Source organism: Saccostrea cucullata, unplaced genomic scaffold (genome assembly GCF_032062105.1).
Source record: "Saccostrea cucullata isolate Sc308-1 unplaced genomic scaffold, CSIRO_AGI_Scuc_v1 ctg746, whole genome shotgun sequence".
Taxonomy (NCBI): Eukaryota; Metazoa; Mollusca; class Bivalvia; order Ostreida; family Ostreidae; genus Saccostrea; species Saccostrea cuccullata.
In genome coordinates this window covers 185,217-196,576 of record NW_026938715.1, presented here as the reverse complement: position 1 = coordinate 196,576, position 11,360 = coordinate 185,217, and the positions used below count along the sequence as shown (strand labels likewise).

The window sequence follows — 11,360 nt, the reverse complement described above, 5'->3', positions numbered from 1 at the left end:
TTTTATTTGAAGATAGTTTTATGAAAATATGCATTGTATATACAATAAAATTGTACAAGGTACAAAATGCATGAAAAATGAGATGTGTATGTTATACAAGTATATTCCTTCTATTCTGCTGATTGATGATATGTACAGTGATATTAAATCCCACTCTTTTGTATTAATTTGCCAGGTTTCTGGTACTTAAGATCATATAGAGTATGAACTACACATATGGTTCAGACAAATTGTTTTCTACACCAGTGGAATATTTTTCAATAGTTGTCCAGATTCAAATTAGTCAAAAACAAGCACTTTGTTATATTGCTGCCCAGCAAGGTTTCAATTTGAGAACACTATTCAGAGATTGGTTGACAATTCAACCAATAGAAATAAGTCTTTTTTTTGGTCCACCAATCATAAGCCCAGCATTTTCTTTGACTCCTCCTCCTCTGCCTGAAGGTCATCACTGACATATTTCTGTAACAGCTCCATCTTCTTTCTCTGTATGAGCGCCTCTTCAATCTACAAAACAAAATAAATGAAATATTAGCAAACGAAAAACCAAGTATGCATACTTTTCAAAGCATTAACTCTATTGTTTAGAAAATGCTAGACTCAGATCTGAAATTAGAACTTGTTGCCTTCATTATCTTACCTCTTTCTGGGAGGGGACAGGTACATGGGCAATAAAATGTTCTTCCTCTGTTGCTTTCTCTTCTTCTGGTTCTGCAATTACTTCATCCACATACTGCAAAACAAGGGAAAATATAATGGTCGGAAATATTTCCTACAACTAATTACAGGTGGCAAAAAAATATTTTCATGCTCGTCATCATATCAAATTAAGGTTCATAAACACTCTGCTCATTCATATAAAATTTTGCTTGAACCTTAATGATTTTCCAAAAGAAATGTATTCTATAAGTAAAATACAAACAATTATAGCATAACTTGTGGAGCAAAATTGGACAAAAAAGACACTTCAACTTGGCAAAACCATAAAGGAATAATAGACATTTATGTCATTAAGAGTTATCTCTCTTATCAGAGTATCAATGAACCTTAACAAACCTCTTCTTTCTGGTACAGTGGTTCCTCCTCTTCTGTCTCCATTTCCTTCTCCTCCTGAGTTTCCCCTCGGCTGACAGATTCCTTTTTTTCTTTCCATTCTCTTATTTTCTGGGCCATTACTAAAAAAAATGCATTACAATTATAAATCTGTCAAATCGTACACTGACAAAAATATATTGAAACTGAATTTTTTATAAGCGATACTCATTTTATTTTGTTTTGTTCATCTAAAAATTTCATGTAAGCTAAACAGTTTAGAAATAATATTCATATTGAGATCTTTAATGATTATAAATATGATATTAAGCAACACTGCTGATTTTAAAACCTTTTTTCTCCATTTCCTGTTCCAGGGGAAGAATACGACCATCGTCCTCATCTCTGTAACCATAGTAATCAGCGTCAATATTTTTCATCAGCTCACCTCTGGTTTTTCTGAGGAGGGGAGGAGCTGTAAAATTGAATTATAAATGTAGCTCTGTAAACAAAATCACAATATTGTGTGTTTCTTTGAGCAAGCCTTTGCATATTTTCTTTAAATAGAAAAAAAAACCAGGTACATGTAAATTCATAATCAGATACATGTAACTTAATCTTGTATCTAGAGAAACATTTACATTGCTATTAAAAGTAAATCCATTTTCCTCCTTGAGAACTTTATTTTCACATTATTATGCAAGAACAACTGCTCGTGAAAATCTGATTCAAAAGGATTTTGCATTTCAAAGAGCAATTACAATTACAAAAAAAATTTTGAAGTAATTTTCATTGTTCAAAAGAATAATCTAACACAAAGTTAACTACATCCTTCAAAGGCCTCTTTACACTACTTTTTTCCTTTAAAGGCCTCCTTATACTATTACTCTTCAGAGTTCGTACTTACGCTCTTGTTCAAACAACTCCCTGACCCCCGGCAGATCTCGCGTGGCACCAAAATACTTGTAGCCCTTGTTTCCTGGGACTTCCTTGCCTTCTTTGTCCAGCATCTTAGGTCCAACTCTCTATTCAAAAGCAAAATTATCACATGAAACTCTCATTAAGCAAAGTGTGAATTAAAAAAATGTATATATCCCTACTAGACATTTCATTCATTTGCATAGTTCAGCAACCTATACCACTATTTTACGGTGAATCTATTTCTCCTAATTACCATTTCACAACTGGATCTCCTTTGAAATGACTTTAAAACATGTAAATCTAAAGTGGAAAAGTTAAAGCTTCTGATTTCTTTTTAAGTGAATGCAATGAACAATGACCAACAAAATGAGGAGTATTGCTGTGATCAACTGCTTTCTTTAGGCCACGCCAATTTAATTTCTTGTTCGTAGGACATTTGATGAAAAAAAGTACAAGCGGGCTAGCGGTTCAATAATAATAATATTACTTTTTGGTAGGCAAAATTTATAGGCGGGGAGTGAAAAACTTTTATATTTTTTCTGATTTTCAGAGTAAGTAGATTAAAAGTACGATGAATAGAGCGGTAATAGAACAGAAAACAGCACAAAATTCCCATGGTGCGGGAATTTTAAATTAATATTATTTGTATACTTTTGTTTAAATACGAGCTCGCGGGTATGACGAACAACAAATTTTTTGGTGCGCCCTTACACAGAGATTTTATACAGTAACTAATACCTTGTAATCAGGTCCACCTAGTGCCTTTATCTGGTCATCCCAGTGTCCCTTTTCACGTAGAAGTTTGTTGATTTCATCGTTCAGATCTCTCAGTTTAAATTCTCCAAGACCAGCTATAAAGTAAAAGTGGTAACATTGTAGGCAGTAAAAATATCGTACTTAACATAGAACAAAACTTGTCTGGATACAGATGTTAAAGCAAGCAATTGCAGGAAAAAAGTCTAATATCTGGAAATAGAGCCATAAAATTAACATGCTTATGCATGCACCCTCTATCCATAAATGCTTCAAATATCATCACTGGTTGAAATTAATTTTGCATTACAGAGAAAAAGCTTAATTTTTTTTTTATAAAGTTCCATATCCCTAGTGATTTGCCTACTGATTTGTTCTGATAAACGTTTTACATACCATTCTGAATCTGGGCCATCTTCCTTGAGATTTCCCCGATGATTTGTCTCCTCCATTTCTCAGCCTTCTTCAAGTCATCACATTCTGTAGCAAGGTATGGCCTTCTTTCCTAATATATATATATTCCTCTCTTTTATTTAACTGAAACTGCTTTTAAAATGTTTAAAAGGCAATTCAGTTTACAAAAATGAATTTTACATATGCCTTCTACTCTACAGGACTGTTACAACCTAGAGCAGTGTAGAGATTGGCACTTGCGATTGCTCAAAATTTCTAAGTTCATGCTATGTTCATTGAAAGCAGTATAAGAGTATCCTCATTTTATTTCAATTTAAAACTAAGTTACAAGTTTACAATGTCAAAAAAGTTTTCACAATGTCAAATATTGCTTGTGGAGATAATTAATCACAAAGCCTCGATACTGTGTAGAAAGCATGACAAAGCCTCTGGGTTCTGTGGGGAATCAGTACAGAACTCAGTTCTTATTCAGCCTTGCATACTTCAGATCAATGAAGCATGATTTATGTTACCTGTTCTTTTGACTTGTCTTCCAGATGAGCAGCCCTCCACCTGGCCAAGGTGGTCCTAAAATAAACAAAATATAGTTAAACTTGCTTATAACAAAGTGTTTGGGGTGCTTGATTTTGTTTTGTTATTATTATACTTCCATTTATCTGTTATAAAGTTTTAAAAAGCTTTGTTCTGAATACCCAGTAATTTGGTGCCTACACCTGCCAGAGAAGAAACTAGGTTGGTATATTCAGGAATTAAACATTTGAAAGGGATGTAGCAGTTAGGCAGATTTAATTGTCAGTGCACAAATAGTTTAGTGCTACAGCAGTTTGGGGGTGGGAAACAGCTGTCTTTGCCCTGATTGCATGATTGCATGTTCGGTCCTAGTGGCTTCATGCCACTCAAGGAGAAGTGGGGTGGGGGGACCTTGTTTCAAATACTACAATGAGTTTTTAGCATTACTTCCCTTCATTCCAGAGTGTAAATATTAATTTTTTGGGTAATATAATAGATTTTTAGTGAGTGCAGCAATCAGGGCTTGTCACTGCGAGCTCCTAAAACAACCCCTGGGAGGGGACAAAATTAAAACTTTGCACATTGAACCAAATGATTTTTTTCCCGCAAATACCTGTGGTCTCATAATCCTTGGCAAAATGCATCTCGCTGCAAACTATGTTCTCACGGTAAGTCAATCAAAAAAAACCTTGATTTTAATGTATATATAGCAGATACATAGTAGATTATGTGTTTCTTTATTAAAATTGGCACTATTCAAACTTTGATTTGGTAATTATACAAATGACGTCTAGATGTAGCTAATGTCACGTGCGATTTGACAAGCATTATCTAAAATAAAACTGAATAGATATATGCGCTTGTCCTAACAGTTGCACTGCCAACATATTAAGATATATTTTATATAAAAGGTATGTTTCTTTTTGTTTTTGTTTGTTTGTTTGTTTTTTGTAAAGAGCAAGCCACTGTGCTTCCTGTTTATATACATATTGTGTATATTGTCTATACTTACATGGCCTTCTCACTATTTCTAGCCTGCAAATATAAAATGCCCGTTATACATCTGTACCTAATATACTTGCTGCATCAAAACAATAAGAGGATTTAAAAGTTTCCCTTTTTGCAATTTATTTGTTAAATTGAATTAAAGTGAAATAACACACAACAAATCAAAATTTTGATAACGTAAATTAATCGCTATCCATCTTACCATGGTTTGTATCTATTCTATGATCATATGAAGCAATATATTATCCATTTCTCACAAAAAAGAACATTGTTCGTGCTTTGTACGTCTTTCACGTTTCGCTACCGGATAAAGTTAAATCAAAATAAGTTGCAGAACCGGAATTTATCCGTATTCATCATTTACAAAATTATATTCATTTTTAATTCTATATGATGAATCACATAAACCCAACAGATATATATTAATTGTCTTTACTGAGAACGATCTTTTATTAGTTTAGATGGCTGATAAAAACCTTATTTAATTTCCTGCAGCCTTTATCCGGAATGTGAAACATTGACGATCCATACTCCGAGTTTAGCATGCGACATTCATTTCCTCTTGTTGAACACGTTGTGTTGATCTTTGATGTCTTTTTAAAATGCACAATGTGTGATTATTCTTGAACCAACAATGGTAAGATTCGTGTCAGCTTGTCGTATAGTGTTTTTTAAAAGTAGACAAAATGACGAAGTGTTTGTATCATCACGTTTAGATTCTTATAAAAGTAGAGTTTTACTCTTTAATGTCGGTTAAAGAGATTACCATTGCTGCAGATCTGTAGGTTTATGGTTTCATATATTTTACTGTGATGTTATGGTCAAAGACACAATTTATATAACCATAACCCTACAGATCTGCAGCTAACCACAGCTCATGTTATTTCTGTTGAACTGTATATATGTGCCGACTATAAATAAAATTTACTTGAATGACTTGAAATATCACAATAACAATGAAAAGGAGGTATATATGCTAAGGTAAAATATGTGCAAAATGCATTGAACCTTGAATAAAGCTAAAAGGCTAATAAAGGATGGTCTTGAGAAGTCAGATATCTGGATGAGACACTGAGATTAACTCTTTCCTTTTTACAAACAATTTATCATGTTTATTAGTCATTTTATTTTTAGCAGTATAATCTGCAAGACAAGCCCCTATGAAATCATTTATTAGTTCTGTCCATGAAGAGGGGAAATGAAGCTACCTTCAATAGCTTAAGTTCCCAGATACATTTAGCTAAAAATATCTTAATGATATTAACTTTGAGGATATATTAATTGTTTTAGGACTTATATGAACCAGCTGAGTGATTAGAAATTAAAATTTTCAGCTTCATCAAACTAAAAACATTTAAATTTTATTTCAAATTTAATAAATAATATTTTAGTTAAGAAGACAAGCTCGTCTACGGAGAGAGTACCTGTATAGGAAGACTATTGAAGACAGAGACAAGACCATCCTAGAAAAGAAACAACGACTTGCAAAGGTTCTTGATGGTAAAGCATGGGAGAATACTGTAAAATAAGTGTAAAATTTGTAATTTTTGTAGGGATTTATTTTTGTTATTTTCATTTATTAAGAAAACCATAAATACATGTCCTCCAAGAAATGTAAAAAAATCATGTATATATGTATAAATAACATTTCATACTTCTTTAAAAAGCAAAATAACAGTAAACTGCATGTACATTTAGCAAATGTCATCTTTAAAATATTTTTGTTTAATATTTCAGAAAACAAAGAGATTCCATCAGACTTACGGAAGGATGCTATTGATATCCAGAAGACATTGGACTGGGAAGGCCCAGGAGCAGAGGGTTGGTATCCATCTTTCATCATTAAATTCCCAGCTCATCTTTTTTGCATAATGAAGTAGTTATGGATAAATCTCTTTTGCAGGCATTGTGAACCATGTGGATGATGAGTACAAATGGGCTGGTGTGGAGGATCCCAAAATAATGATCACCACTTCCAGGGACCCTAGCTCTAAACTCAAACAGTTTGCCAAGGTTAACTTCCAACTTTTGAAGTTTATTAATCTCTTTCCACATACCTGTGAGATTTGTGTTGTTTTCTTATCTTTTTATACTTGTGTCATGTTTTTACATGGCCACAAAAATAAGACTCAATAAAACAAGTAAAAAAGAATATTGTAATCAGATAAATGTACTTTACTTAAAAATCAGCCAAAGAAACAACTTTTCCCAATGTGTATACACATTGTTTTACCAAAAAAAAAATCTAGAATGATATTTCCATTTATCAAACCATGCATCTAGCATTAAAATGTGACAACTGGTATGATGCATACAGCAGTACCATAAAACATCACAATTGTTGTATGCAAGGTGAAAATTTGATCAAGTTCACAAAGGAATCATTTGTTTAAATTAAAGAAATATCCTTAGACTAGGATTTATACAAAATTGTTCTCTCCTTACAGGAAGTGCGATTGATTTTCCCAAACAGTCAGAGAATAAATCGTGGTAACTATGAAATGAAGCAGCTGGTGGAAGCCTGCAGGTCAAATGATGTATCAGATCTCATCTTACTCCATGAACACAGAGGTGTGCCTGGTGAGTGAATTTAAGTCTTGTGGAATCCGTGTTTATTGAAGGCAATTCTGCTTAAGAGGACCTGAAATGCATTGCCAAATGAATGATGTCAAAATTGAATTTATTTGCATTTCAAATTCTGGTAATTAATATAAAAATATTTAATGTTTTGAACTGTTTTCAGAATTTTAGGATCCTGTAAACTAAACAATTAGAACAAATTTCAAAATCTTACTATAAGAGTCAAGCTGCACCAAAATAGACTCTTTTCCTACGACATATTTTCCCTAGGAGTTATTCCCCTTGGCCGCCATCTTGTAGGGCAAAGTAGTGAATTTACCTCTTTGAGCAACCAATTTTAAACATGCATGCAAAAAATATATGGGGGGAAATATTTACAATCTTAAAATTATGAATTAATAGAGGCTTTGACAAACGTATATTCATAAGAAAAATAGTGTTATCTTTACCTCAGTAACCAGTATAACAAATTGAAATTGGTTGAATAATGAAGGGATCTGGATATGTTGCCCTACAATAAGGAGGCTAAGGGGAATAACTCCTATACAAAATATGTCATAGGAAAAGGGTCTATGGCTAAACTTGACGAATACTCATCATAATATGAGATGACTTCCACAACATGTGTTTGTCTTGATCTACAGTCAAACCTTGTTATCTCAAACTTGGGACCATGGGACCAAAATAGTTTAAAATTTCCAATGGTTTGAGTCATTGAGAATTAATGCTAGTATATAAGGAAAAAAAAAACTTTGGGACTCACTTCCAACCCTATCAAAATATTTGAGATAGCAAAGTTCAACTGTGTGAGGTACATGTGCATGTGTAAATTGTCCCCAAGTTCACTAGAATCTGAGTATAATGCACCCTTACTTTTGTCTTTCTTTAGATGGCCTGATTGTGTGTCACCTCCCCTTTGGACCCACAGCTTATTTTACCTTGTCTAATGTGGTAATGAGACATGATATTCCTGATGTGGGAACTATGTCTGAACAATATCCTCATCTCATCTTCCACAACTTCTCCTCAAGGCTAGGGAACAGGGTAAGTCATCTTCCACAACTTCTCCTCAAGGCTCTGTGAACAGGGTAAGTCATCTTCCACAACTTCTCCTCAAGGCTTGGAAACAGGGTAAGTCATCTTCCACAACTTCTCCTCAAGGCTCTGTGAACAGGGTAAGTCATCTTCCACAACTTCTCCTCAAAGCTTGGAAACAGGGTAAGTCATCTTCCACAACTTCTCCTCAAGGCTCTGTGAACAGGGTAAGTCATCTTCCACAACTTCTCCTCAAGGCTTGGAAACAGGGTAAGTCATCTTCCACAACTTCTCCTCAAGGCTCTATGAACAGGGTAAGTCATCTTCCACAACCTCTACTCAAGGCTTTGGAAAAGGTTTAGTCAGGTTTTCTTATTATCAACAGTATTTTAATAATTCTTACATGTAATTTAAAATATTGGTCAATGGATGCTCCACAAGATTAAAAGAACTTTTTTTTAAAAGGATTGAATATATAAAAAGTAAAGCCATAGAATTGTGTTACAGTTACTGTATTATCACTCATCTAATATACGTGTTTGCCTTGCGAGACCAAATAATGAATAAATGATATTTAAGGTCAAATATTTCATAACTAAATGGCAATTATGATGCATTTTAATTTTACAGGTGAAAAGTATTCTGAAATACTTGTTTCCTGTCCCTAAAGAAGAAAGTAAACGAGTTATTACCTTTGCTAACGATGAGGACTTCATTTCATTCAGGTGAGAAGTGATTGAAATCCATTATGCCCATGTATAAATTTATGCACAGGGTAAGAAATGATACATAATCAGTTCTGTGTATATGTCTTCAAAGTCTGTGTGATATTCATTAGCTCACAATTTTTTATGCTCCCCTTTGAAGAAGGGAGGGCATAATATTTTGCTGCTGTCTGTCAGGCGGTCGGTCCACCATCAGTTTACGTTCATTTTCTTCGCCGAGGTTTCACGTATTGATATGAAATTTTTATACAGAATTATTATGAGAATATCTAGGTCAGGTTCTGTTTTGGATACAATCAAGCTATTTGGACAGATTTATGCCCCTTGGTCACAGAAAAATTTCAGTTATTTGGGGGAGGGGGGATAAGTGTTTTACAAACATCTCTTGTTAAGTATATGTCTCAGCCTACATAGGTTAGACCCTCACTGTAGAGTTCCTGCTCAGAAGGCCATGGGTTCATGCCATGGCTGCAATAAATAAGTCAATGCAAAATAGGGAATAACTGATCTTTCTACAGTCTCAGTACTTTGAAAATTGTGGATCTTTTGATCCTTTGGATGACCCTAAAACCTTCAAACTTTAATATCTTTAGGTTAATGTATTTTCACATTTACAATGTTGTCATTCACTTTTTCAGGCATCACATCTACAAAAAGACAGAGAAAGGGAGAGATATAGAACTCCAAGAAGTTGGACCAAGATTTGAAATGAAAGGTAATTAATTCAATACTGTATTGTAGATTTGGAAATTATTGTTATAACATCAATATTTTACTTGCACTTTTCTTGTTTATCTTTTGTATTTGGGAACTTAGTAATGCAGTTCTATTCAGGTTTCTCTTTTTATTTTTTTTTTCAGTTTACCAGATAATTCTGGGAACCATAGAAAATGCAGACACAGCAGACACTGAATGGGTGTACAGGCCTTACATGAATACGACTCGAAAACGGAAATTTTTGACAGACAGCTAGAGAAGAAATATTTATTATGGTACATCTCATACAGTGAATATGGAAAGAGATTCAAATGAAATTGATCAACTGTTTAAAAAATACCAGTCTTAAATTGAAAGATCTGAGTTGTAAAGAATTAGTTACCAATTAATATCCACAATAATGGAATCAATTGAAGAGAAACAGTCATTCTTTCCAATCCATAAAAATACACTGCAGTTTTAAAGCCAATGAAGTGATGTAAAAATTTGAGAAAAATATATTTTTTTTTAAAGAAATATAAATTCTAAAACTTTCTATGCTTTAAAATCATGAATTACCTGTTCATGTACATGTATGTAAATCTGGTGCTGAGAGTAATGGATTTAAAAAATTGTCTCATTGTAAACAAATGCTTCTTGTACAGTGTACATTAAACTACTGGTAAAAAATGACTTCTTGCATAGAAAAAGTTGAAATTCTGTATAAAATATGGTGTACTGCTGCAGTTTTATGAAAAATGTTTCATAATCTGACAGCGCTCTTTGCTTATTTTTATAGCAATTGAAATAAAGTAAAATATCTTTTATTATAGAGTTGTTTTTAATTCTTTGTCACCTTTAAAATTATGAAATGACGTCTTTGAGTTATGCTTACATACAATGTAGATCTGTTTTTCAGCCAGATGTACAAGTAAATTTATATGCATTTTTCCTTGGTAGCTAGCATACAAACAAAAGTCAATACCGGTATTTGCTAGCAAAGAAATCTGTCGGGATAGTTATCATGGTTATTGACAGATTGGTCTGGCTTTTGTTCTACTCAGCATAATTTCTAAATATTGTTCCCTCCCACTCTTTCTTTTCTGTCTTTCCTTAATCTCTTAAAAAATTTTACACACATTTTTACTTGTCTTGTATGTAACTGCAATTGTTTGCATTTGTGATTTGTGTGTCTGAAGAATGAAAAAAAAATTAAATTCTAACTAGAACTGTCCAATAGGGACAAATACCCCCCGCTGGGTTTTTCAGAGAAGGTGCCAATTCACAAATACTTTATGGATCTAGAGGTGTTCACAATTTACTTACAAAAATTTGCAGTGAAATATAATTAAGGTCTTCCGTCTTCAGCGGAAGACCTTCTTGTTATTCTTAGGTTTCTTTTTCACTTTTATTATTATTATTCTTTTTTTTCTTACCGATTTTGTGCACGCGATTTCTCGAAAACGGCTCGATGGATTTCCATGAAACTTTCAGGACTTATATAGCATTACTTGAACCTCATGCATTTTTTTTCGATTTGATGACGTCACTTCCGGTTAGGAGATATTGTCGATTTTATGATTTTTGAAGGGTCATGTTGTCTCCAGACTTTCTCAATAATGGCTTAAGATAGAAACATGAAACTTTCAGGTATGATAGACCAAAGTCTATAGATATGTATAACGT

The 11,360-nt window shown here is 33.3% G+C and overlaps 2 protein-coding genes across 2 annotated transcripts; one reads left to right on the top strand and one right to left on the bottom strand.

Moving 5' to 3' along the window:
- On the bottom strand, positions 1-4,874 carry LOC134251056 (pre-mRNA-splicing factor ISY1 homolog). Its single transcript, XM_062733421.1, has 10 exons — positions 4,841-4,874; positions 4,643-4,665; positions 3,633-3,687; positions 3,103-3,211; positions 2,692-2,804; positions 1,940-2,057; positions 1,385-1,507; positions 1,057-1,175; positions 641-733; positions 1-507 (listed from the first exon to the last, which is right to left on the bottom strand). The coding sequence occupies exons 1-10, from the start codon at positions 4,841-4,843 to the stop codon at positions 400-402; spliced, it is 864 nt and encodes a 287-aa protein (XP_062589405.1). The 5' UTR covers positions 4,844-4,874; the 3' UTR covers positions 1-399.
- A 303-nt stretch (positions 4,875-5,177) lies between these two features.
- Positions 5,178-10,501, top strand: LOC134251032 (U3 small nucleolar ribonucleoprotein protein IMP4-like). Its single transcript, XM_062733393.1, has 9 exons — positions 5,178-5,275; positions 6,030-6,138; positions 6,376-6,459; positions 6,542-6,651; positions 7,086-7,218; positions 8,108-8,262; positions 8,884-8,978; positions 9,617-9,693; positions 9,839-10,501. Exons 1-9 carry the CDS (start codon positions 5,273-5,275, stop codon positions 9,949-9,951), a joined length of 879 nt encoding a protein of 292 aa, XP_062589377.1. The 5' UTR covers positions 5,178-5,272; the 3' UTR covers positions 9,952-10,501.
- Positions 10,502-11,360: the final 859 nt, after the last annotated feature.

Excerpts from the sequence above, each read along its gene's own strand:
- LOC134251056 (XM_062733421.1), bottom strand. Across the intron at positions 3,688-4,642 it reads AGAAATAGTGAGAAGGCCAT|GACCACCTTGGCCAGGTGGA; the intron begins GTAAGTATAGAC and ends TGTTTATTTTAG. Across the intron at positions 3,212-3,632 it reads AAGACAAGTCAAAAGAACAG|GAAAGAAGGCCATACCTTGC; the intron begins GTAACATAAATC and ends TATATATATTAG.
- LOC134251032 (XM_062733393.1), top strand. Across the intron at positions 8,263-8,883 it reads CCTCAAGGCTAGGGAACAGG|GTGAAAAGTATTCTGAAATA; the intron begins GTAAGTCATCTT and ends TTAATTTTACAG. Across the intron at positions 9,694-9,838 it reads ACCAAGATTTGAAATGAAAG|TTTACCAGATAATTCTGGGA; the intron begins GTAATTAATTCA and ends TTTTTTTTTCAG.